At 40.5% G+C, this 26,870-nt stretch overlaps 1 protein-coding gene and 3 long non-coding RNA genes across 5 annotated transcripts; 3 read left to right on the top strand and 1 right to left on the bottom strand.

Moving 5' to 3' along the window:
- The first annotated feature begins 59 nt into the window (after nucleotides 1-59).
- Nucleotides 60-26,096, top strand: popdc1 (popeye domain cAMP effector 1). 2 transcript variants are annotated; one of them, XM_032559089.1, is made up of 9 exons: nucleotides 60-186; nucleotides 1,437-1,694; nucleotides 7,319-7,443; nucleotides 7,862-8,049; nucleotides 8,352-8,460; nucleotides 9,988-10,155; nucleotides 10,242-10,383; nucleotides 18,661-18,702; nucleotides 25,316-25,428. In XM_032559089.1, coding segments are annotated over exons 2-9 (999 nt in total). In that variant the 5' UTR covers nucleotides 60-186; nucleotides 1,437-1,471; the 3' UTR covers nucleotides 25,318-25,428. The 2 variants fall into 2 exon arrangements, with proteins under 2 accessions (XP_032414980.1, XP_032414979.1); XM_032559088.1 differs by lacking the exon at nucleotides 18,661-18,702 and having other exon boundaries at nucleotides 25,316-26,096.
- LOC116717602 (uncharacterized) lies at nucleotides 13,470-15,025 on the bottom strand. Its single transcript, XR_004338772.1, has 2 exons — nucleotides 14,763-15,025; nucleotides 13,470-14,618 (listed from the first exon to the last, which is right to left on the bottom strand). It is a non-coding gene; the product is annotated as an uncharacterized LOC116717602 (long non-coding RNA).
- LOC116717601 (uncharacterized) lies at nucleotides 15,864-18,246 on the top strand. The gene is made up of 2 exons (XR_004338771.1): nucleotides 15,864-18,067; nucleotides 18,144-18,246. It is a non-coding gene; the product is annotated as an uncharacterized LOC116717601 (long non-coding RNA).
- LOC116717600 (uncharacterized) lies at nucleotides 21,062-22,982 on the top strand. The gene is made up of 3 exons (XR_004338770.1): nucleotides 21,062-21,769; nucleotides 21,850-22,146; nucleotides 22,219-22,982. It is a non-coding gene; the product is annotated as an uncharacterized LOC116717600 (long non-coding RNA).
- Nucleotides 26,097-26,870: the final 774 nt, after the last annotated feature.

Genomic DNA, 26,870 nt, shown 5'->3' with positions numbered 1-26,870 from the left:
CCCCCTATCGGGAGCTATCCGGTACTGCTCTCATTCGCTTGCCCAATTTAGCCTCCCCCTGTCAGCTCTGTGGAATGTGCGATGCACATTACGCAGACACCGAGAGAAGGTCCAACCTGCGGTCACTAGAAGCGCTCCGGTCCGCTTGCAGAAAGCGCTCTTCTTTCTTCGCCCTGAACATACTCGGTAAGAAGCCTCCTGTTTCCCCTCTTCGTCATTAGGAAAGCGTTTTGGAAAGTTAGAGTTGGGGGGAATTGTTGTGAGTGCAGAACTGTTTCCGATTCTATTTTTACATGGGAGCCTTGGCAGCGCTGGGAACAGAGCAGGCTGCAGCTGTTCCAGGACAGCTAAATCAGCTCTCCCTGACACTTCACTGTGTGTGAGGACATGATGGGATGGTTCAGCTCCGCAGCGAGATTCATCCAAAAATAATTATGCTTCATGAAGATTTTATTAGTAAAATATCCCAGAGTAAAGTACATGAACAGTTGCATTTTCCTCCAGTCTCTACCCTGTACCTGCTGCAGGGGAAACATAACTTACCTGCTGTGTTTGTATGTTCGAATTAGAAATTTTCCTGAAGTATAAAATCCACATTTTTGTAAGTTAATTCTGGGGATTTAGGCAGGTTTGAACAGACACAAATATTTCTTCCACTTCCGCATCTGTTCCAGAAGTGTCCGGAGGCAAAGCTTTCTCATTGTAAGGACACTGGGTGAGGACCCAGAAATTCAACCACACACAGGAGTTGCAAAGGAAAAAAAAGTTTAATTAAATTTTCAGATACTGGTGCGGCTCAGGATGTGGTCATCCAACACAGCACTGAGAAGAGAGGAGAGAAGGCTGGTGATGCACTGATAGAGGGGTAACTTAGAAATGTTCAGCTTAACTGACCTGTAGTGCAATGGACGGGTGGAGCAGAGAACCCAGGAAGAGACTAAGACGATAATCCGGCAGGGGTCATACACAGGAGAGCGGAGAGAGCAAACTTAGCTTGAGGGGCAGGCAATAGTCGATGGTCGTGAGGCAAAGCTTGGGTCAAGGTCCAGAAATTCAGAACAGTTGGGATCCATGAAGGGCTTGGCAGGGGGGGTCAATCCATGGACAGAAAAGGGTCGAAGAAACGCTGAAGGAAACGCTGGATCTCTACTGGCTTGTGGCTGTCGATAATCTGGCAAGGAGGCAGAGGCTGAGAGGAGTTTAAGTAGGGCAGGGACCAGGTGGAACAGGTAACCAATCAGCAGGCGTGGCAGGTGAACTGAATGAGTGTTAACGCACAGCATGGACAGGACAGAACATGGATCATGACACTCATGCTTTGCTACATGGTGGGTTTGCTAGCTGACCAGAAGATGGAGTCCAGCATCAGCACCAGTAAAGAAGTGGTCAGTTACTGTCAACCTTATATTCATGCAGTTCTCTCACCTTTTTTGCAGCCGTGTCCTGGTCCTCTGGCTGAAGCTCCATCAGGATGTCTACACCTGACTCAACCTTCTTCCTCACCATGCTGCCCACATTAACCTCATCCACTCCAGAGGTTCCAGCTGTGGAGGCCAACGCCACCTCCTGCCAGCAGTGGGAGCATGTCCATCACATGCTGTTCCATCTGGGGAACCTGTCCCTGCTGCTGGGCCTGCTCATTCCCACCACCCTGGGGCTGCACATGATTCTGCTGCGCCTCCTCCTGATGACAGGTCAGCCCCCCCAAACCTCCTCTGAAGGCATTTCACTGATAATAATGTTGCATCAGACACAGCAGAGAACTGCACCTATCATAGTATTAGACTTCACAATATTTAGACTTTAATTCAGAGTGTACTGGGCAACATAACACTGAGGTGATGTCAGTAAAGTTGTGTTGAGGTTTTACTGTTTTTCAATATGTTGTTTAAAAGTTTTATTCTACTGTTGATGTCTCATCATCAGAGCTGAGGCCTTAAAAGACTCTGGCTGAGTCAGTTCCACTCTGGAGAATATGGGGGGTGGCATGGAAAAACCTTCTCCACTTTGTTTATCTTTGCCTGGATAGACTGGAGACAGGAAACAGCAAGAATTATGGGAAATTGAGTTCTTTTTATTTTCACCTACTAAGGACTAGCAGAGCTTTGCTGGATTCAAGATGAATAAAAATTAAAATAATAAATATTGAAATGGTAATGTTGCCAATGCGACTTCAGTAAACTGGATCATCATGTCACGGCATTACTGCGTCCTTTTTTTCTTTCTTTTTTTTTTTTAGAGAAAAAAACATTCATAGGACAAGAGTCCTCTTGGGTATTTGTAGTGCTTGTTGATATGATAGAGGAAAAAAGAAGATGATGTTAAAATTACTACATTACTACTACTAAAGAGAAAGAAAACAGAAAGAAAACTAATAATATTAAAGTAATAACAATATTAGCGATAATTAATTGAAGCTGTCTGCCCCTGAGCAGACCACCAGAGATCAGAGGGCGCAGCTCAGTGAACTCAGTCCACAACCGAACCCAACCACCGGTCCAGATATCCCCACTCAGCCCAAGGAATGATAGGTCCACCTTGTGTGCTGTGCTTTAAAACCTTGGATACTCTATACATCCCTAATCTGTGTAATGCAGTTGAAAGAAAGACATGGCAAAATGGGATGTGATCCCAGTTTAGACCATACTTACCCTATTTTTGTGTTTTTGCTTTTCTTTTTTTTACACAGTAAAAATAAAATACTGCATCTGATGGAGCTGCAGGCGGGATTAGACTGTTTGCTTCAAAGTAGGAAACCAAACAAAAAGTGGGAAATGTCTGTACACTACTATACAGACATTCACATTCAAAGCTACACCAAATCTGTGATTGAGCTCAAGTTAAAGCTTTTAATTATACTTTAATCAATAACTCAACAACATAATAGCAAGAAAAAGATAAAATAAAAAGGTCACCTTTGACTTGATTTGAAATGTTTACTTAGGCTGATCTTCCCATTTCAGATTAAAATGACTAATCATGTATGATCTTGGCTTTATTTTAATTAATTTGTTCATACACCTATCGTTCTCCAGAAATATCACTCTGCTGTAAGAAAAAGTCTTTGTTTCTGCCTCATTTCCCTTTCATTTTTAAAAATCTGGTAGCCAAAGAAGAAAGTTCGATTAAATGGTTCAATTCCAACTTTATTTTCTCTATTTTTCTGATTGTTTTCAATCTGTTCAGTAGGTAGAAGAAGAGCACCTGCTGCCTCTTGTGTTTACGATGCTCAGTACTGCCCCCTATCAGAGAGGCACGGTACTTTCTTCCTCACCTTGCAAATTTTTACTGCACATTTAAGACGGGTCAGAAAGACTAATTTCTCACTCACATTCATTAAATATATTAGACAGACAGTAGAACCTAAGCATATATGAAACATGAAAATAAACATGTTTTTAGAAGTATATTGGCAATATTGGGAGAACAGCAATAAGCATGCAGCAACAAACTGCTTCACTCACTTTTTGTGACACAGCGCCACCAAGGGTGAAGCACAGCACTGCCTCACCCTGGTCTTCTACCATGTATTTCCAACTGCCAATGCATAAATTCAGCGATTTTGACCATAAAAATGTTGATATATTACCAATAAAAAAATTATTTAAAGAAATGTCAAGTGTAAAACTTGATTTTCTCTTATAATTGTTAGAATCTGTTTTACTTCTCATGCACCTATTTAACTTGTAAGGATTACAGGTGAGGCACTGCCTGACCTGCCTCCCCTGACTGCACATCACTGGTTTTGAGAGGCAGTGGTCCATTCCTACCTGATGAATTTGTCTTATTTAGATGAACAAAGACCTGCATTTGGCAATGTATGGTCTCATAATTTATGATCCTAAAGGTTCACAAATGTTTAATGTCCTGAAGTACAAAAGGAAGTAATTTAGGAAAGATGAAAAGGAAATATTTTACAGCATGTTAAGATTCCCCAAACAAACAAGTCAACAAGATTTTAGCTCTAATAGACTTTATAAAGCTGGATAACCAAATCAAGGACAAATGTTTGGTCAGATTGTTCAATTACTAATTGTATTTCACATACATTTAATCACATTTTATCATGTAAAAATAAAAATCACTACATTCTGGTGAAGGGCTGCACAGCGGCACAGTTGGTAGAGCCGTTGCCTTGCAGCAAGAAGGTCCTGGGTTCGATTCCCGGCCAGAGTCTTTCTGCATGTTCTCGCTGTGCATGGTGAGTTCTCTCCGGGTTCTCCGGCTTCCTCCCACAGTCCAAAAACATGGCTGTCAGGTTAATTGGTCTCTCTAAATTCTTCCTAGGTGTGAGTGTGTGTGTGTGCATGGTTGTGTGTCCTGTCTGTTTCTGTGTTGCCCTGCGACAGACTGGCAACCTGTGGTGAACCCCGCCTCTCGCCCAGAACGTTAGCTGGAGATAGGCACCAGCACCCCTCCTGATCCCTCTAAGGGACAAGGGTGTACAGAAAATGGGTAGAGAAAAAAAATGAGAAAAAACAAAGGATATACAAGGGTATGATGTGAAGTAATAAAATATGCTGTGTGTGAATGAAACATACCAGAAAGCTGTGGTGTGCATGCGCTAACAAACTTTAATAACCCTCAATGAAATCCTGTGGATTCAATGTCAGCTTACAAGTACAGGTCCTTCTCAAAATATTAGCATATTGTGATAAAGTTCATTATTTTCCATTATATAAATTGAACATTCATATATTTTAGATTCATTGCACACTAACTGAAATATTTCAGGTCTTTTATTGTCTTAATACGGATGATTTTGGCATACAGCTCATGAAAACCCAAAATTCCTATCTCACAAAATTAGCATATTTCATCCGACCAATAAAAGAAAAGTGTTTTTAATACAAAAAAAGTCAACCTTCAAATAATTATGTACAGTTATGCACTCAATACTTGGTCGGGAATCCTTTTGCAGAAATGACTGCTTGAATGCGGCGTGGCATGGAGGCAATCAGCCTGTGGCACTGCTGAGGTGTTATGGAGGCCCAGGATGCTTCGATAGCGGCCTTTAGCTCATCCAGAGTGTTGGGTCTTGCGTCTCTCAACTTTCTCTTCACAATATCCCACAGATTCTCTATGGGGTTCAGGTCAGGAGAGTTGGCAGGCCAATTGAGCACAGTGATACCATGGTCAGTAAACCATTTACCAGTGGTTTTGGCACTGTGAGCAGGTGCCAGGTCATGCTGAAAAATGAAATCTTCATCTCCATAAAGCTTTTCAGCAGATGGAAGCATGAAGTGCTCCAAAATCTCCTGATAGCCAGCTGCATTGACCCTGCCCTTGATAAAACACAGTGGACCAACACCAGCAGCTGACATGGCACCCCAGACCATCACTGACTGTGGGTACTTGGCACTGGACTTCTGGCATTTTGGCATTTCCTTCTCCCCAGTCTTCCTTCAGACTCTGGCACCTTGATTTCCGAGTGACATGCAAAAATTTGCTTTCATCCGAAAAAAGTACTTTGGACCACTGAGCAACAGTCCAGTGCTGCTTCTCTGTAGCCCAGGTCAGGCACCTCTGCCGCTGTTTCTGGTTCAAAAGTGGCTTGACCTGGGGAATGCGGCACCTGTAGCCCATTTCCTGCACACACCTGTGCACGGTGGCTCTGGATGTTTCTACTCCAGACTCAGTCCAAGGATTCCAGACCTTGGGGGCCGATTCCCCCAAGGTCTGGAATCGGCCCTTCTCCACAATCTTCCTCAGGGTCCGGTCACCTCTTCTCGTTGTGCAGCGTTTTCTGCCACACCTTTTCCTTCCCACAGAGGTGCCTTGATACAGCACTCTGGGAACAGCCTATTCGTTCAGAAATATCTTTCTGTGTCATACCCTCTTGCTTGAGGGTGTCAATGATGGCCTTCTGGGCAGCAGTCAGGTCGGCAGTTTTACCCATGATTGGGGTTTTGAGTGATGAACCAGGCTGGGAGTTTTAAAGGCCTCAGGAATCTTTTGCAGGTGTTTAGAGTTAATTCGTTGCTTCAGATGATTAGGTTCATAGCTCGTTTAGGGGCCCTTTTCATGATATGCTAATTTTGTGAGATAGGAATTTTGGGTTTTCATGAGCTGTATGCCAAAATCATCCGTATTAAGACAATAAAAGACCTGAAATATTTCAGTTAGTGTGCAATGAATCTAAAATATATGAATGTTCAATTTTTATCATTACATTATGGAAAATAATGAACTTTATCACAATATGCTAATATTTTGAGAAGGACCTGTACATAGAGTAAACAGAGATCTGCTCTCTGAAGGCCAAACAGGTCAGGAAGAAAGTTCTGAAGCAGCATAAAGCCAGGCTAGACTCTAAAATAATATTCCTAGATTGAATACTTCCCAGAGCTCTGGTCAGTTAATCATATTAAAATGAAACGTGGACCACATAGACCTACATAGATACCCATCTGACTTGACAATGCATCAAAGAACAGCGTTAACCACAGAAGCACCTAAGAGACGCATGGTAACTCTGGAGGAGCTGCAGAGAGTCACACCTCAAATGGGAGAGTAAGTTGTGCACTTCCAAAAGCTCCACTATGTCACTTTTATAAATAACACATTTTTTACATATTTGTTAAAAAATGTATCTCCTCCACCTTCTCCCTAAGCTGCCATTGACGTCTGAAGAAATGCACTGCTCCAGGTCAGAAATAACCAGGAGGAGGGTCTTAGTGCTATCAATCAACTTTGTGTACTCACTGCTAAATGTGCTCATGGCCGGAGAAACAACTCACCGTTCCAGGAAAACAATTTCTCTGCCATCGTTGCTAACTAGCCTGGCATTCATGGCTGGTTATGTTGTGGTGAACCAGCTGTAGCTCAGCAGAGATCATGGTGGAGGGTGTGAGTAGAGCATACACAAGGTGAGACCCTCTTTCTGGCTCTGATTGGTTGTTTCTGACCAGGAGTGGTGTATTTTTTCAGATGGCAGGGAGGAGGCAGAGGAGCTTGATTCTTTTCACATATTCTGTCTCATATTATCCTGTCAGGGTGCAGTGACAATTTTAATAAATATATTAAAACATATAGCTTATAAAGTGACATACTAAAATAGAAGAGAAATTTAGCTCATTCCATGAACATTACTTACCATTATAGTACACCTTTAACCACTTCTTCTTAAATAAGCAGTATACCAATGAAAGTTATTGGAATTGCCTCATTCATCACTTCCATTGCATTGGGTTGAGGTGAGCTGCACAGAATAATTTTATTACAAGTTGTATGAAAATTAAAAATTTCAATCATGCAGCGGTTAATTGGCTGGACCTGTACTCCTTTACTAGCTTTGTTGTTTGCTTTATTTTGACAGGATGCAGTCTTTTCATTGCTTGGGCCACTTTGTATCGTTGCAACCTTGATGTGATGGTTTGGAACGTGGTGTTCTTGGTGGTCAACTTCATGCACTTATTCTTTCTCCTGTATAAGCGCAGGCCGGTGAGTTCTGCATCTCCATGCCCTATACTCTCTCTTCATCATATTGTTACCATTACCTTTTACAGTATGGAAACAAAATATTAATGCTGAAGCACAGTCTTTAGTTTTTCCATCACTACCTAAGCAAATGATCACCATGTCCTCTGACATTTGACCCATTTGTATGCTAAGAATATTCAAGCAGCATCAGGACTCAGTGTTCAAATAATGGATCAAGTCACTAGAATGAGACCAAGATTCATAATAAGATGCAAAGAAACCTTTCCTCGCCCTCAGTTGTATTATCTAGTCACTGTCTCTCAAATTGGTTTTTACAAGCAATATACTCAATAAAGCTTTTTTGTTTTCATTAGTGATTATTTTAAGTGATTTTAGTTTACTAGAAGGATGAATTGGGGCTGTGACTGTGCTCTTTCAGATTAAGATTGACAGGGAGCTGCGGACTGTCTACAAGCGGATGTTTGAGCCTCTCCATGTGCAGGAGGCTTTGTTTCAGAGGCTAACAGGACAGTTTTGCACCATCCAGACTCTGAAGAAAGGCCAAGCATATGCTGCTGAGGACAAGACCTCTGTGGATGAACGCCTCAGTATCCTGCTCAAAGGAAAGTAAGTTATGTTTGCAGCATGGCTAGCTACAGATTATGCTCCTTACTGAAGCATAATCTGAATAATCATGGCTCCTGGCAGAAAACTATCGCATCCACACTTACCTTAACAACTTCAGGTTTTTTAAAGTTTCATTTATAAATATTTATAGCATCAGAGAAGTTTGCATCTACTTTATGCATCTACTCGTCATATAGGGAGGCTAAGTCTTCAAGGTTTTACCAATAGTAACACTTATTGACGATTGTTATCAGTAATTTATAAAATTGATAAGAATTGTGAATTGAATGTTTTTGACACAGGATGAAGGTGTCATATCGAGGTCATTTCCTCCACAACATCTATACCAACTCATTCATCGATTCTCCAGAGTTCAGGTCTACTGAGATGCACAGAGGGGAGAAGTTCCAGGTAAAAAGCAGACAGTCAAAGAAAACATAAATATGCATATACACCAGCCTATGACATCATGATCTACTCAATCCTAGACTGAGTAACTCTGTGTTGTAGCCAGATAAGCTCTAACCTCCCAGTGCATGGACTAGTTTAGGCCCTTGCAAGAAACCAAAATGCAGTGTAACAAGGTAGCCTTTTGCGGTTGGATTTTACAATGAGGATGAAAACCTTGAGGCAGAGTCAGGTGGAAACAGCAGTGGTTTATTCTTCACACAAAATCAACAACACTTCACAGGTGAAACTGCAGCCTTAAATAGTCCCAGCTGTGACGGACCAAACCACCTTTAATTCACAGGGGAATCTCAATTCATCAATCTCCACCTATTTAAATAAAATACCTTCTACTAAATACAAACATCTCCACCTATCCCCCATAAATATCTTATGTTTTATCATTACACCATAATGAAACACCACAAAGCCCATAAAAAATCCCCCCCCCCACACACTTTTCAATGGCCTCTCCCAGAAACCATATATGGTGTCTGGACCCCCAGGGCAGCACTTGTCCAAACACCCTGGAGAGGACACAAAAAAGACAGGTGAGTCACTCTATAATAGCACTCCACACTTAACAGATTCTGCACAAACATTTGCTCAGTTTTACCCACCAGTAGCTCATTGCTCTGAGTAACAATTATCCTCTCTTCAAAGGCAACCACCTCACTACGCAATGAGGAGCAGCTGTGCAGAGCCCAGATCAAAAGGCTACATGCTAATCTCTAAAAATACTCAATAAATACAATTAAAACTTCTTATGTGCAAATTGTTATTGATGTGCAAATCTATGCTTAAAGTGCAGTGCTAAATAAAGTGCTTGTTAATAAAGTGCAAAAATTACTTTTAAAAGTGCTTTACACTGATTTAAGTAAAAATAGTCCAAGTAATGAAGATCTCTTCATTACATGCAGTAATGGACAGAAAGTCCATTTAATGGATGTACTGCTCACAGTACGTCCATTAAATACTGGTAGTAATAAAGTGGGGCCTCCATGGATTGGATTTGATTACTCAGCAAATCCCATAAAGAGTTGTCTGACTTGAGGCCTGCAGAATTTGGAAGCCAAAATTCAAGTTATGACTAAAATCAACTTTTAATGAAGGTTTGCTTGAGGGCATGGCAGTGGCACAGGGTAAAGCACACCACCGAAGTACAGAGACCTTTGTCCTCTACTCGGCCATCAGAGGTCCGACTGCCGGCCAAGAGTCCCAGCCTCTTGACCATTACCTAATGTCTTCCCTCTCTCTCATAACCCACTTTCCTGACTACTCACTGTCAAATACAGGCCAGTAGAGGCAAGAAAATCTTTAGAAAAAATTAAGTTTGCTTTAATTTTTCTTGCCTGACCCTCTCATTCCCCAACCAGTCCACCATTTTCCAATACACTGGTTCAGTTCTGATGTTCATATGGGCACCGTCGATGCTTACAGTACCAACTTCGGAAATGAGTGAAAATTGTATTGATGTGTTCTTACTGATAGGTGACAATAGTGGCAGAGGAGAACTGCAAGTTCCTGTGTTGGTCTCGAGAACGGCTCACTTACTTCCTAGAATCAGACACTTTCCTGAATGAGGTGTTCAAGTACCTCATCGGCAAGGACATCACCAACAAACTGTACACTCTAAATGATCCCACACTCAGTGATAAGGTGAGGATAACTTTGTAAAGATACAACAATGTTTTCTTACTGATTGTGTTACCAGAACTTTGCTGCTGGTGGCGGTTGTGTTCTAGGCAGTGAAAAAGATGGACCGTCAGCCCAGCCTGTGCTCTCAGCTTTCTATGATGCAGATGAGGAACAGCATGGCGAGCACTAGTGACACAGATGATGTTCTTAACCAGATCCTACGAGGAGGATCTGCTGGATCATCTCTCCGTAAGTGTCACTATCCCTTCAATTCAACACAATTTTTTTTGGTCATTTAAATGGCCATAAGTTCTGCCTGCAATATGCCTGAAGATCTAAGGTAACAGTAGATTACTGAACTTCTCTAGAATTTATTGTATTGTTAGATAGAGTTTGGGCTCATTCTTACACTCTACCACAAGTTCGTGTTGAGAAACTTAAAATAGGAGAATGGACAATGAACTTAACCCTTGTGAAAAATAAATATACTAAGTATATAACATTTTAGCATATTTGAGCATACTGGAAGCTAGACTAATCATCATTATGCTTGACGTTTGTTAAGGATTATTTACCTTGAAGCATGTTATTTTGGAACAACTAATTAAATTGTAGAAAAACACTATTTGAAGTGCACTAAGTGTGCTATTACCAGAAGTACACTTTTTAGTTACTTTTCAATGTCTTATTATTCTGCTTTGCCACTTTGTAAATTACATGCTTCATATACACTACAGCACTACAGTACACAGAAGGATCAGTTACTACACACTTTCTGATTAAAAGAAAATTGCATTGTGTATTCAATATATTGACATTTTTCAAGAGTACATTGCCAATATACTCTCACAGAATTATACAAACTGTCAATGTATTAAAAGTTTACAGGGAACATGCTTATGAAAATTAGCACAATAAAAAAAGATGCACTTTAGAGGAAATGTGAAAAATATTTCATCAAAAGAGTATTGTTTTAATTTAGTGTCACAGTATTCCAGTATTACTCCAGACAAACTGACTTTTCTAGTTTCAGTGAGAGTCAACGACCTAACATTTCCATTCACTGCACCACTGCACTTAACAGAAACCTACAAAAAAAAACAATAGAGCAATTAAACAGAGAACGCACTTGTGATTTAAAGAGTACAGAAAAACGGCTAAGAAAAAAGTATGACTCACAATTTTAGGACGTTGTTACATGTGGTATCATCAGAACTGATGATGATTGGGACCAGAGGTTGCGTTAACAATATTTTCCGTATTTGACCGGTTATTATTTTAAACAACTGGAAAATTTAAACCCGTCCGTCATTTGACAGGTTATAATCAGGGTGGAAATTAACACCAGCCACTGGCCAAGCGGGTAAAAGTATGAAGTGGCATGTAAATTGGAGCAACGCAATCGCCACTGTGGCGAGTTGACAATTTGAAAAAAAAAAGAAAAAAAGCTGCATTCAGTTTGAACTTCATTATGTAAAGACTGATGTACATAATGTCCATATCTGGCGGCCCTACGCTGTCATAGTTTAACAAAAAAAAAAAATTAAATCAAATTTTTATCGACCGCGACAGCCCATTGGTTGATTTTATTGACGGACATTGGGCTTATCCAATGAAATCCCTCAGTTCTCCTTGTCCCGCCCCTCCCCTCTATGTTTATAAATAGCGCCATTTCAGCTAACCGGAGTCCGAGAAAATGAGCGGATACGAGACGGGGCAGGTCAGAAATACTACGACAAATGCTAAAAAGCACATAAGCCCATTCAGAAAAATGTGTCAACTAACTTTGACCATTGGAGGAGATTCAGTAGCGGAGAAGGAATGAGCGATTCAGGGGTTTTATTATTGTCGAGGAGGATGATGAGAGAGAAGTGACCAGGGACAGATTGAGGAAGAGTTCAGATTAGCTGCTGCTGCCCGGTAAGAAGGAGTGGAAATGTTCATAAAGAAAAGGTTTCATGCAGGTAGGAAGGCAGGTGTGTGTGAGGGGGAAGCTAACACTAAGCTCCAGGTAGTCAGAAAATCTCTGGAATAACACAGGATTGATGATGATGATAATGATGGCCCGTGGAATTGATAATGAAGACGTTCTGAGATATTTTAGCAATAATTGTTCATTTCAATAGGAAACGTAATAAGTAAGGGAAAACAAATAAAACAGTTAGAAAACAGCTATTGATACAATTTAAAAATATGGTAAAAATGACTAGACACATCTTTAATAAATATTATCAGGGAGAGTTGTTGCCAAAATTTGGAAATGTTCAACATATTATTGCAAGAATGTTAGGGTTGTGTAGTTAAAGTTTGCCGTTAGTAATTACTTCAAATGAACTTATTGCACTACAACCCTGTTAAGGTGTCCATGCTTTATGTTAAATTATTCCGTATATGTACATACAGTCATATGAAAAAGTTTGGGCACCCCTATTAATCTAAATTGTTTTTATTTCTAAATATTTGGGTGTTTGCAACAGCTATTTCAGTTTGATATATCTAGAGAGTAGAGTGCCTTCTCCGGGTCAGGGGGGGTTGTCCTGCCCCAAGTGGAGGAGTTCAAGAATCTCGGGATCTTGTTCACGAATGAGGGAAGAAGGGAGCGGGAGATCGACAGGAAGATTGGCGCAGCTTCTGCCGTCAAGTGGGCGCTGTACCGGTCCGTTGTGGTGAAGAGAGCTGAGCCAAAAAGCGAAGCTCTCGATTTACCGGTCGATCTACATTCCCACCCTCATCTATGGTCATGAGCTTTGGGTCGTGACCGAAAGAACGAGATCGCGGATACAAGCGGCCGGAATGGGTTTTCTCCGTAGGGTGTGTGGGCTCTCCCTTAGAGATAGGGTGAGAAGCTCAGTCATCCGGGAGGGACTCAGAATAGAGCCGCTGCTCCTTCACATCGAGAGGAGCCAGTTGAGGTGGCTCGGGCATCTGGTCAGGATGCCTCCTGGACGCCTCCCTGGTGAGGTGTTCCGGGCACGTCCCACCGGGAGGAGGCCCCGGGGAAGACCCAGGACACGCTGGAGGGACTATGTCTCTCAGCTGGCCTGGGAACGCCTCGGGATTCCCCCGGAAGAGCTGGAAGAAGTGGCCCTGGGAGAGGGAAGTCTGGGCCTCCTTTCTGAAGCTGCTACCCCCGCGACCCAACCCCGGATAAGCAGAAGAAGATGGATGGATGGATGGATATCTAATAACTGATGGACACAGTAATATTTCAGTATTGAAATGAGGTTTATTGGACTAAAAGAAAATGTGCAATATGCATTAAAACAAAATTTGACAGGTGTTGCGACCCAGCTCAGCCAGGGGGAAAGAGAAGTAATATTAAAGAAACCTAGATGTTAAGGTTTATCAGTTTGGAATTTATTGTTTGGGTTTAACAAAATAAAAGGTAAAAAAAAAACCTACAGTCAAAAGGTAAGGTGTTATAACCAAAAAGAAAAACACTGAATAAAACAATGTCCACAAAACAACCAGAGTTGGAAACCAAAGATCTTAACCAAACAAAACAGGACCAAAACCTAAGACTAACAACAAAACTCTAGTAGGCTACTATAAGCTTACATACAAACCCCCCACAGGGACTATCACAGGTAACAAAGATTTACAAAAGCTAACAAAAAGACAATGCAGTATACAGCAGTCAACAAACACCCAGCAAAGTGGCAAGCTGTCTCAGTAAAGAATCAGCCGCACCTTCTCCCAGGAAGTCTTGGGTTTAAAAAGGGAGGCCTCATCAGGGATTGGTGGAGCTGATAATTGGTGAGCCAATCAGATCTGCTGTAGACCTCAGGGAGTGGCACAGGAGGATTAGGGCTGCAGCCAGTTCCCAATGGAGTTCATTTAATTAGGAAGCTGCAGATATACAGAAAAGAAAGAGACAAAGGAAACATACAAGGCCATTGGCCGTAACAACAAGTGCAAAAATTTGGGTACCCTTATCATTTTATTGATTTGAATACCATTAATAACTTTTCACTGACTTACTGAAACACAAAATTGGTTTGGTAACTTCATTAAGATTTTAACTTCATAGCCAGATGTAGCCAATCATGAGAAAAGGTATTTAAGGTGGCCTATTGCAAATTGTTCTCCTGTTTGAATCTCCTCTGAAGAGTGGCATCATAGGCACCTCAAAACAACTCTCAAATGATCTGAAAACAGATTTTTTAACATAGTTGTTTAGGAGAAGGATACAAAAAGTTGTCTCAGAGATTTAAACTGTCAGTTTCCACTTTGAGGAACATAGTAAGGAAATGGAAGAACACAGGGACAGTTCTTGTTAAGCCCAGAAGTGGCAGGCCAAGAAAAATATCAGAGAGGCAGAGAACAAGAATGGTGAGAACTATCAACCCACAGACCACCTCCAAAGACCTGCAGCAACATCTGGCTGCAGATGGTGTCACTGTGCATCGTTAAACAATTCAGCGCACTTTGCACAAGGAGAAGCTGTTTGGGAGAGTGATGCGACAGAAGACTTTTCTGCAACCCTGGCACAAACAGAGTTGCTTGAGGTAAGCAAAAGCACATTTGGACAAGCCAGCTTCATTTTGGAATAAAGTCCTGTGGCCTGATGAAACAAAGATTGAGTTGTTTGGTCATAAAAAAGGCGTTATGCATGGCAGCAAAAAAACCACAGCATTCCAAGAAAAACACTTGCTACCCACTGTAAAATTTGGTGGAGGTTCCATCATGCTTTGGGGCTGTGTGGCCAATGCCGGCACTGGGAATCTTGTTAAAGTTGAGGGTCGCCTGGATTTCATTCAATATGAGCAGATTCTTGAGAATAATGTTCAAGAATCAGTTACAAAGTTGAAGTTATGCCGGGGATGGATATTTTAACAAGACAATGATCCAAAACACCGCTCCAAATCTACTCAGGCATTCATGCAGAGGAACAATTACAATGTTCTGGAATGGCCATCCCAGTCCCCAGACCTGAATATCATTGAACATCTGTGAGATGATTTGAAGCAGGCAGTCCATGCTCGGCGACCATCAAACTTAACTGAACGGGAATTGTTTTGCAAAGAAAAACAATTCTACCTGTTGCAAACACCCAAATATTTAGAGATAAAAACAATTAAGATTAATAGGGATGCCCAAACGTTTTCATATGACTGTATGTATGCAGGTTCGTGCAGACGGGGGGGCGAAGGAGGCTTGAGACCTTGCCCCTTTTATCTTGATGTCCCTAGTGCCCTTTTTGAATTTTATGAGGAGGAGGGGGCGGATCTGCGCCCTCTAACTATCAAATTATGGGCAAGAATATATATATATTTTTTACCTTGTTTTGTGAATAAAAACGTAGGTCTGATGTTGACGTTAGAAAAACGGTTTCAATTTATTTTTTCATAATTGTCCTTGCAATAGCTGGGACAAAACCCGCCTCTTTCCTAAACAGAAATGCTTCGGCTGCAGAGAAAACGTCTGACTAACTTCATCATTCTGCTAAATGCCTGGTTCGCTACAGGCAGTCTGAGTTGGTCCCACTGACAGATAGAAAGAATGTCTGTCTTTATATCAGACATCCTGATATAAGACACGGTACCGACTGTCACCGCGAGTCACAACGCAGCTCAAAGCCCTGGTACCACCTGGCCCAAGGTAATATGGGGCCTTAGACAGAACCCCCCAGCCCCCGTCCTACTAAGAACCTCAGCATCGCTAACATGTTTAAATATAGATAAGGTGAATCTGTGAGAGGGAGACCAGGTTTATTGGCCGAGTTTAAAATCAATCACTGATTATTGGTTGTTTGCTGTGATGTATTTGTGAACAAACCCAACTCAAACACAAAGATTACACCATATTGTAGCCATGGCAACACAACAATCAAATTGTCAAGATGGTTCTTTAAACTTTTACAGGGTAAACTCCCTGCTTAAATCCTAAATGTACAATTCTTTTCTTATCAGCGCGCAGTACTCCGATGATGTTTTGTTACTCATTCTGCTGCAAGTTGGCTCAATTTTGACGCGCAAGACGTAACCGGTAAAATCCGGTTTAGGATTTTCAAAATAAAAGATCCGGAAGTAGTTCATTATTTCTTGTGCGGACCGGTACCAGTCGGTGGCCCGGTGGTTGGGTACCACTGATCTAGTGGATGAAGAGGGAAGCAGCAGGCAACAGAAAATCCCCCAAAAGAGCCAAACCTCGGTTCCCAACATTTATTATAAGTTATTGGGGTCACAATCAGTGGTTTATGTCACTATGGAGAAAAATGTAGATGCATTTATCTGCTGTATGTGTGATGGGATCTGGATTCACGCTTCAATTAGGTGAATATTAACAATACCGCATAAAAATGCGGCTAAGTAGCCGATGTTAATATGACTATAATTTGACAGGTAAAAATAGTATATGACCGATTTTTTTAATGTGGTCAGTCAAGATGACGGATAACAAAAAAGTCTAGCGCGACCTCTGATTGGCATTGTTAAAAGTAGAAAAATAGTCAGCAATTTCATAAAGTCAGTTGATGCTGGCATTAGCTATAAAGTGTGGGGTAAGTATGGAGACACACTACCTGAAAAGCTTTCCATCCATTGACACGCTGGTCCTTGCAGGGTGGTGAGGGGGGCTGGTGGTGCCCATCTCCAGCAGCCATCAGATGAGAGTCGGGGTTCACCCTGAACATGTCACCAGTCCATTACAGAGTTCTGAAAGCTAACAATGAATATAATGTATGAAAGAGAAATGGTACAATAACAAAGGGAATACATTCTGTCAAATTATTTTCAAATCAATACATGTTTATTAAGCACTTTGTAGTGTTGGAAATACACTAGTTTCTGCTGTTGTTAAAATGTAGCCAGCTGCTCAGTAAGAAAAAAACTTGTCCCATGAAGACGATGTGGAGATTTATCCAAAGAACTGTGGTGGTGCTCTTTTGGGGCCCGGGCCCCTTCTGAGACAGGAAAGTCTTTAGGTTTTGTAATACCTGGTCCCTCGCTTCCTCTTTCACCTTGATTTGCTTAGACTGCAAAAATAGGTTGAAGATAAAAATGAGTGATAACAGCCTCACAACAAAGTCTCCTTGACATACTGAGTTTAATTAAAACCAGATTAAGTTATATTTAAGATTACCACCAGCTAGCAAAAAGTTAGCATCCTTTGTCCCTTCAGGCTCCTTTCATGACCCACGTTTCATTTCCATCCAGTTCTTGTCCAGTTGAGTTGTCGTCTAACTCGGACTAGGACGTCACCAGCTTGAATTTACCAAAACTACTAACTATTATCAAGGCTCTCTCTACTTTTAAGGGAATATTATCAAACTTATTACTAATGTGTGCCTTGTCATGCTATTTTCTTAGAATTTTCTATGAAGACTGGAAAAAACAACAAAACATTGCCATAAATTCACCTTTTAATGCAAAACGTCACATGCAGCAACGAATTGCTGCATGTGACGTTTTGCATTAAAAGGTGAATTGTAATAGATTCGACCAAAGTCTGCCTGGATGCGGACTTAAAGGTGGAAATAGGACCCAAAATGGGCGGGGTGAAGGGCGCCCAGTTGGATGTGGAGAATGTGGGACACACTACGCACTCAAACCCTTCAACATGAACGCGCATTAGAAGAACACAAGGGTGGAACCAGGGTGGGAGTGGGAGTATTGGGACAGGGCCTACGTGTTCATGTTTATGAGTTTGAAACAGTTCCTGTATTGGTCACATGACTTTCTTATCGCGATATGCACACTGACACATGCTCCGACGTGTTGCCGGACAAACCACTGCCTCCTGTGGATCCCAGTGGGAAGTTCAGCTGCCTGAAAGCAGGATACCATTTCTACCTCTCTGCCTCGCTCCATCAGACTTCTAGATCTCTAATATGACCGCCGATCTCTTTCTCACCTCTGGAATTATCATAATCCATTCACCACACCGGACTCTGGCTGTTCCTCCCTAGTGCACCACTCAGATCCGTTCAAGAGTAAGCACAGTTATTCTGCTTTATCCCTCTTTGATCATCTCATTTCTGGCTGTTATTAACGCCACTTTCTTTCTAGACGGAACCGTTCCTGTGATCTTCCCACTCCAGAAAAACAAGAAGATCTTTTCACCTGTACAATCTGATCTCAATTTGAAAATAAATACAATTTCTTTATGTGGCTTCTCGTATATGATTCTGCATGTGGATTAGAAAATTAAACCAGAACATGCCGTTTTCACTGTCTCAACTTGTTTAGAATTATAGTTGGCAGATTTTGAACTTTCAAACTTTCCATACTGCTTCTTTGACTCTAGCTTTAACTTTCATTGAATGTTATTTTTCACCTCAATATTTGAAAGAGCCTTTATGTACAATCTTCTTATAATATCAAAGTAGAATAGTCTCCATTTTCTTTTACCTGCAACAGTGTGTGGAATTATACTAGTGTTTTCGCTTCTCCATTGTCGTCATTTATTTACAAACTACAGTATAATTAGGTCCTCCCACTGTAAGCTCATTGTAGTGTATTTAATTTCCCCACTCAGACGATATGTAGTGTTTCTCTGACAGTTGTCCTCCTGTCCAACCTTCAGCTGTGACCGCTCCCTCAGACACAGCACTTCCATGGAAATGTTGTAAGAGCACCTCTTTATTTCCCCCCTAACTCAACTTTCTGTAACCAAACACAAACCTACTGACCTGATTAGAGTTCTTCACTTGACATCAAAGATTTCAACTTCTTCACGATTAGATGACTTAACCTCTTCAAATCTACATTTGCCTTGTTTAACAGTCTTGTCCTAACTGTTGGGTGCTATTAACAGTTTATATAGTCAGAGGTTCGTCAAAATAAGATTATTGAAAGGCTAAGGCAGTGTTGAGGACTGGTAACATCTGATGTGGTCCTGTTAGTTGAAATACCCAGAGCTTCATTTCTAGGATTTAAGCCAGCCCAGTGCTGTTACTTTTGATACCTACATGTTCAAGCCTTTAGAGAATCTTGTGGTCGACTGTATGAACAATTGCACTGAGATCAAGCATAACCAGAACAGACACAAGTCTATTATCTGAAGTCAAGAGAATATCATTTGTAACTTTCAGAACTGCAGTTTCAGTGCTTTGATGAAACCTGACTGAAACTCTTCCAACAGGTCATTTAAATGCTCAAACACTTGATTAGCAACTATTTTCTCAAGAATTTTAGATATGAAAGGGAGATTAAACATAGGTTTGTGATTTATTAAGTCATCTTGATCAAAAGAAGGTTTCTTAAGTAAGTAAAGGTGTAATTGCAGCTTAAAAGCCAATGTGCCCATGTACTAAGAATAGGTTTATCATATCTAAAAGGTGGGCGGTAATCAAAGGGAACAGTTCTTTAAATAATTTGGCTGAGACAGAGTCCAACATGTTGAAGGTTTGGAAGACGTTAATGTTTTTGATAACTCAGAAAGCTCAACTGACTCAAAGCAGTCCAAAGACATATCAGTGTTGGGTATCAAAATTTGCATCAATGTTTGGCTTATGTAATTATTAATTATTAATGATTTATTACGAATTAGACAATTAGTAATGTTTAGGTTTCTGTAGTTGAATCAGGACTATATCCAAGAATCTTTGGAGTCATCAGAGAAACGGAGAGAGAGAGAGAGAAATTAATGAACTTCACAATTATTTGAAACAAGAAGACAAAGAAAGAAAGATCAGCAGAACCACAACAGCAACTAAAACCCTGCATTACTAATCAGTGTGTCCCTCCCTGCAGTGGGAGACGTGAGGAGGAAGAAGCAAAGGTGGAGGGGATCAGGTCTAGAGACACTGTTCAGATTTTGACCCGCCTGCCACTTTGGAACAAAGAGTGATAAAACTCAACCATGTGCTCAGGCCTAACCTTAAGTTAAACCGAGGATCATGGCTTTGTGACTCAGCGTACAGAAGCTCCTATAGTCAGTAACACATTCAGTTAAGGCATAGATGTCCTCTCCATGTGGCTGCATAGTGCCATTAGTCTTATAACAACCATGTAGGGTTTCTTCTGCATCCTGTAACCATCTTGTATGCCAAACAGAGCAAGGCAAACAAACAACTTTGTCCAAAGATTTCAATTATTTTCTTTTGGATTGAGGTGACTAATAATTATAGGATAGGCTGTGGTGTTTAAATAGTGTTCAGTCGACACTAATGGAACTGTATAAAATATTCCCTGTATCATTACACATCTTTCAGCAGCTGAAACAATTTATGCAAGGGAGCATTAGTACATGCTTTCATACTTTTGTACCCATTTCCTAACGTTTGAATGTTCCAGCTGAAGCGAAGACTTCTTGAGCCTGTTCTAATTGTAGCTTCTTAGCAGACAGGAGTGGCATGTGGTATGGTTTTCTGCTGCTACAAAGACCTAGAACTGCTGTCAGTAGGCCTTTGTATTTAAGACTTTACTAAATCATAAGTTTGTTGTTAAGAGTATCATCTCTTCACCTGTCATCTGTTGGGGCAGCAGCATCAGAACCAGGGACATAAAAAGGCTCAACAACCTGATAAAGAAGGCTGGTTCTGTTCTGGTTCTGTTCTGGGGATGACAGTGGAACTTTTGGAGATGATGAGGCAAAGAAGGATTTTTCATAATATCATTAAAATTGTGGACAACACTGACCAACCGCTTCATGAGACTGACCTTGGAAATTTTGAGTGTTTTCAGTCAGAGGCTTCTTCAGATTCAGTGTAATACAGACTGCTACAGGAGAATTTTCCTGCAAACAGCAATCACTGTCTACTGTACAATAACATGATGAAGAATTAATGAGTTACAACAACATTTAATTTCCCTTTGGGATCAAAAAATTATTTTTGAATTTTGAATGTGATTTTTTATGAAGGTGATGTTGTGCATTAGATCACATTGATAATTTGTGTTCTTTCTTTAGCTTTGTTCTTAACTTGCAATACATATTTTTTTCCATTTGGTTAAGATCTCTAGTCTCACAGTGTATCTGATGTTCACATGTTTGTTATATACATGTGGTGGATTAATACTGTGAAGATAATGTTGTTGTCTAAAACTAAATCAAAGAGACTGGACTGAAAAAATAGCATCTCTGTTCACAAAGTCCTATTACTCATATTGTGCAAATGCTACTGAGAATTCAGTGACTTTAAAAATGAGTTTGACTGGTACATGATACAGTTGAACCCAGAATTATTCATACTCCCTGCCAGACTTACTCTAAAATAATCATTTAATTTGACCAATTTGTTTCTTTAGCTGCAAGTAATGTTAATATTCTGAATTGTTACACAATATGTGGAAGGAGTTAAAGATTAGGTGATGGCAAAAAGACTGTCTAGCCCCAGAAACTTGGACCTCATCACCAAACACCAACATTTTTATCTGACAACTGAATAATTTTAGGTGGAACTGTTGTTACCTAATGCTGACTGGTTAAAGGTTATCTTTATAGTGGATAGTAACATTTAAAAACCACAAAAAGGAAGACATAATAGAAACATGTTGGGAAGCTGGAGTTTTGGTTTCTGTGGGGCTGCTTTTCTTGTCTCCAGTTATCCACTAGATGGAGCCAGGAAGCTGTGTTGTCCAGAGGGTGGTCTCAGGTGTTCAGCCGTCACACCTGCAGCCTATCTGTCATCAGCCAGTGTTTAAGAGAAGCCTGTCACCAGTCCTTCGATGACTGAGTGTTGCCGTTCATGGTACTCTGTGCCCCTCAGTGTGTGCTCTCGCTGAGTTTTCTAAGTGTTTAACTCAAGCCTCCCTTGTGTTTTCCTTGTAGGTTCTCAGCGGCTGTTACCTTTGTGCCTTATGAGTTTTATCGTTTCACCTCCAAGATTCTTCATAAAGAAACCCCTGGTTCATAAATCCCTACGACTGGTTCTTCTGGCTGTTCAAGTCTGTGCTACAACCTGTCCGCCCTCCAATGAAGTACAACTAACAAACCATCATCGCCGCCCATTCTCTCTGGATCTCCTGGCTTCAGTTCCAACCCCACCTGGACCCGGCACTCACCCTAGAAACCAGGTTCCAGCACCAGCAGAATACCTCCCCCTGGTGGATCAGTTCCATTTCACTAGTAAGGTCTCCTAATTATTCTCTCGTTCACCTTCAGTACTACTTACTCACCTCTCATCTACTCCGTCCTCAGAATCCAGATCTCCAGCCGTCCCATACCCCGGGCAAAGAAGATGGATACATTTAAACTCTTTTTACAATAAACTTTATTTAACTGACATTCTCTGTATCCTGAAGTGTATTCTGCATGTGGGTCAAAAGATTGGCCTCAAATTATGACAAAACATTTAGGAAGGGAGAAGCAAATTCTAAAAACAAACATTTCAATCAGAAAAATCAATGTACAGCTTCACTGCAAATCAATGTTATGTTCCTTGGGTTTTTCAGAGAGCAGGACAAAACTACAGCTCTTTATTCAGTTCACTTTTTTGTATATTTCTACTTGAAAGCAAAAGTAACATTAAAGCAGCTCTCTTCAGATGACACTAATTAATACATATATTTGAGCCTGTATGCATACATTCAGAATTGTACAACCAGTTCTTAGAAGTCATTATCTTAAAGTGCTATAAAGTAATTCTGCAATGAATAAAAATATTATAATGAAGGATTCAAGGGTCACAGATACTTAGAATAATGCAGGGCCGTGCAGAGACCTTTGGAGGGGTAGGGGCTCAAATTTAAAAAAGGGGCACATTGAACAAAAACTCCGTACAACAACATAGCAACAATCCATATTAATCAAGAATCTAATTGGATCCTACTGTATCATTGTCATCATGCGGGGAAATTCAAAGCAAATGTAGTCTATATTTTCCCCAACAGGTATAAAGTTTCTGTTTCTGCTGCTGACAGTCCTGGAGGGCTGAGCTGATCTGAGACTGTAGCTGTTAAACAGACCAGAGGAGAGAAGGTCGGTTATAAAGTTATGAAATAAGCTGCTGCCATTTTACTAATGAAGCCCTAATAATATCTATTTAACCTCTAGAACAACCTGATTTATAGATCAAAAAACTCAAAGGGATTAACTCTACATAATAGTTTGATGTTAAACCTCTGAGACCTAGAATTATAAGACTGGGATATCAAGGCAAAGAAAACTCAGTAGCTGCTGGTAGGGGCCATTCAGGGGCCTCCAGACATTCAGGGGCCCCTAGAAATATAGCATATAGCTCCCATATTTATATTTATACACAATATCTATATCTCTTTGCTATAACCCCTTATAGTCCATACATACATAGTCTTGTACATCTGTAAATAAATATTTATATCTTGTAGAGCACTTCTGGATAGATGCAAACTACATCTCGTTGCTTGTACTTGTGACAGTGCAATGACAATAAAGTTGAATTCTATTCTATTCTGTTCTATACTATTCTATTCTAAATGGTTTAATTGTAACACAGACCATAGATCTAAACCTGTAGCATCATTTATAGAGAATGACAATGTTATTACATTTTATTTAATGCATTCAGCTGAGAAAAATAAATAGTACATTTAGGATTTAATTAGGAAGTTTACTTTGTAAAAGTTTAAAGAATCATCTTGATAGTTTGATTGTTGTGTTACCATGGCTACAATATGGTGTAATCTTTGTGTTTGAATTGGGTTTGTTCACAAATACATCACAGCAAATAACCAATAATCAGTGATTGATTTTAAACTCGGCCAATAAACCTGGTCTCCCTCTCACAGATTCACCTTATCTATATTTAAACATGTTAGCGATGCTGAGGTTCTTAGTAGGACGGGGGCTGGGGGGTTCTGTCTAAGGCCCCATATTACCTTGGGCCGGCCCTGGAGGAACAGCTGCTGCGGTGCGCATCTCTGGAATCTACCTGGAATCTACCTGGAATCTACCTGGAATCCCCCGGTGGCCCCTGTCAGTCTGCCGATGCTTTGGAGACATTTTGATTCATTTCATTGTGTCATGTTTGGCTTTGTGCTGCGGTTCTAATTATTGCTACAATATTTTCTCTGATGTTTATTTTGTGAACTCTAAATGCTCTGGGCCGAATCTTCCTTTAATACTTGAGGTTCTGCAATAACTTCTATTTACAGCCAAGAACCTCCAGCCCAGACCAGCCAGCAGCGGCTTTAACCCGCCTGGTAGAAACGTTAAGGAGAAGCAGAGCGAACAGAGAGCAGGTGGTACCGGGTGGTACTGGATGGTACTGGGGCTTTGAGCTGGGTTGCGACTCGCGGTGACAGTCAGAACCGTGTCTTATATCAGGATGTCTGATATAAAGACACATATTCTTTATATCTGTCAGTGGGACCAACTCAAGCTGCCTGTAGCGAACCGGACTTTTAGCAGAATGATGAAGTTAAAGTCAGAAGTTTTCTCTGCAACATTTCTGTGTTCAGTGGTGAGGCGGGTTTGGTCCCGCTATTGCAAGTATGATTATAAAAAGATAAATAGAAACAGTTTTTCTAACGTCAACATCAGACCTACGTTTTTATTCACAAACCAGTGTATGAAAAAATATTCTTGCCCATAATTTGATAGTTAGAGGACACAGATCCGCCCCCTGCTCACCATGGACCCGGAGTCTGAACAACATGGAGGCTCTGAGAGTCATTATTAGACTGAGGGCAGCCAGACTAGTTTAATTTTACTAAATTATTATATTTAGCTCAATATTATTGCTGAGGGGCACAAACAGGCCATCTGACATATAGATTAAAAATAAAAATAATAAAAAAAATTTTTTGAAAAAAAAAAAAACTCAAAAAGGGCACTATAGGGGCATCAAGGATAAAAAGGGCAGGGGCTCACGCCCCCCCCCCCCCCCCCCCACCCCCCCCCACCCCCACCCCCCACCCCGCACGTGCCTGGAATAATGTCTTAATGGAAACTACTCACTATAACTCTGCATGCAGGTGAAAGGATGGCATACATGGAAAGCATATAATGTGTAATTTTCTTTCATTTTTTGAGAAAAAGCTGTGTTAAGTGTGAAACCATTATCTGCATTAGAAGGAAACAAACCATCTGATAAAAGTGAATGTGGTGAAGATAGCTTTCAAAATTTTATGTCAGATGCTCTACACCCAGCTCCATGAAAGGGTTCTTCATGTTGTGATGCAGACACTCCCAGAGCTGCCGAGGAACCCTGGGGCTGATAATCAGTAGTTCTCAGTTTTACATTTTCTAACCCCTGGTAAAAAATGTGCATTTTATTTCTTCCTTATTGATGTAACTGTAATATTTATATTTCTAGAAAAATCACCTGAAACCAAATCTTCGACTAAGATGAGGCCTATAGAGGAAGGCATGGAGGACGATGTTTTTGAAGAATCCGTCTCCTCTCTGCAGCAGCACACAGCTTCCACCAAAGAAGTGTAGGGATCAGGTGAAGATCAACTAGCAACACCAGTATTTTATCACCTCCTTTAGAGCCTGACTACTTTACTGATACCTGCCAGTGCCAGTAAACAAAGAAAGTGTTCAAGTGTTCATTTGTAAGCATCCTTTATACACAATGTTTGTTCATTAGAAAGCATGAGTTTTATTTTCCTTTGTACTTTTTCAGTGTTGTGTTGTTTAAAAATTCATCTTTGCAAAAATATGTATTTTTTGCAAAATCAAGACAACTTCTTGGTTTGAGGGAATTTATGTAAAATATTATCAGAGAATACAAATGTTTGTCACTAGGTCTTTGTATTTACGACTTTACTAAACCATGTATTTTAGTGTAGCTGTTTTTCCTTATGCTTCTGAGGTTTATTATATTCTGCTGCATTTCTATTCTTTCATTTTTGACACCTGCTGTCATTGTTCCTTTGGCAATCACTGCTGTAGTACATCACATTTTTGTCATCTGCCATCTACTCAGTTTTTTGCTGCTAAGTCAGATAATAGTGCCCTCTGGTGTTCATTTGATTAAATACATGACTGAATCATTTCAGAAATATACTGTGTTCGATCATAACTGTCAGAAATGATCACTGTCACTAACAATTGTAATTCTATGAATAAATAAATGTTTAAAAATGGGGAAACTCTGAAGTTTTTGGGTAAGTGCTATGGCACGTAGTCACGTGGCACAATCTTTGGGCTGAACACACACACACATGCATGCACCCCCCCCCCCCCCCCCCCCCACACACACACACACATTATTTCTTTGCAAAAGCACAGGATGGGTGGAGTTCCAGATACAGATTAGGGTAAATAAAAGGCATTATAAGAACAGCTATGGTCGCTAGATAATTACCATCAGGCATAATATTATGACTACTTTGGGAACCTTACTTGTCTTTGACTATGCAGCCATGTACATTAACAAATCTATATGCTATTTGTCCTTACAATTTTCTATCAGAACCAGCATTAATAGGAGTCTAAGCTATAGCTTGTCTGTTGGATCAGAACAAATACCACCTTTACTCCCATCATGCATCCATGAGCAATGACCTCCCTTGATCATAGTACCAGTTGACCTCTGTTCTGTTTTTGGAAAACCCTTAGTAAATACAAACTGACCTCTGCAGACTAGGAACATCCCCACAAGAGCTGGAGTTTTGCAGATGCTTAGAACCAATGATCTATCCATTACAATCTGACTCTTGAAAAGGTCTAAATACTTGTTGTTGATCAATAAATGACTTTAATTTATAGTTTCTTTTTGCCATCATAAATAGGAATTTCTTAATGAAATCAGTTTGGCTCGTTTTTATCTTTATATCTTTATATTTAAGTTTTGTATTTTCTCTTCCTTTTCTTCCCTCTTCACTAATATTATTTGAACTATGAATTTTACTAAATGTTCTTGC

Source organism: Xiphophorus hellerii, chromosome 3 (genome assembly GCF_003331165.1).
Source record: "Xiphophorus hellerii strain 12219 chromosome 3, Xiphophorus_hellerii-4.1, whole genome shotgun sequence".
Classification (NCBI taxonomy): domain Eukaryota; kingdom Metazoa; phylum Chordata; class Actinopteri; order Cyprinodontiformes; family Poeciliidae; genus Xiphophorus; species Xiphophorus hellerii.
Note: the sequence above shows the minus strand (reverse complement) of the source record. Positions and strands in the feature narration are given on the sequence as shown.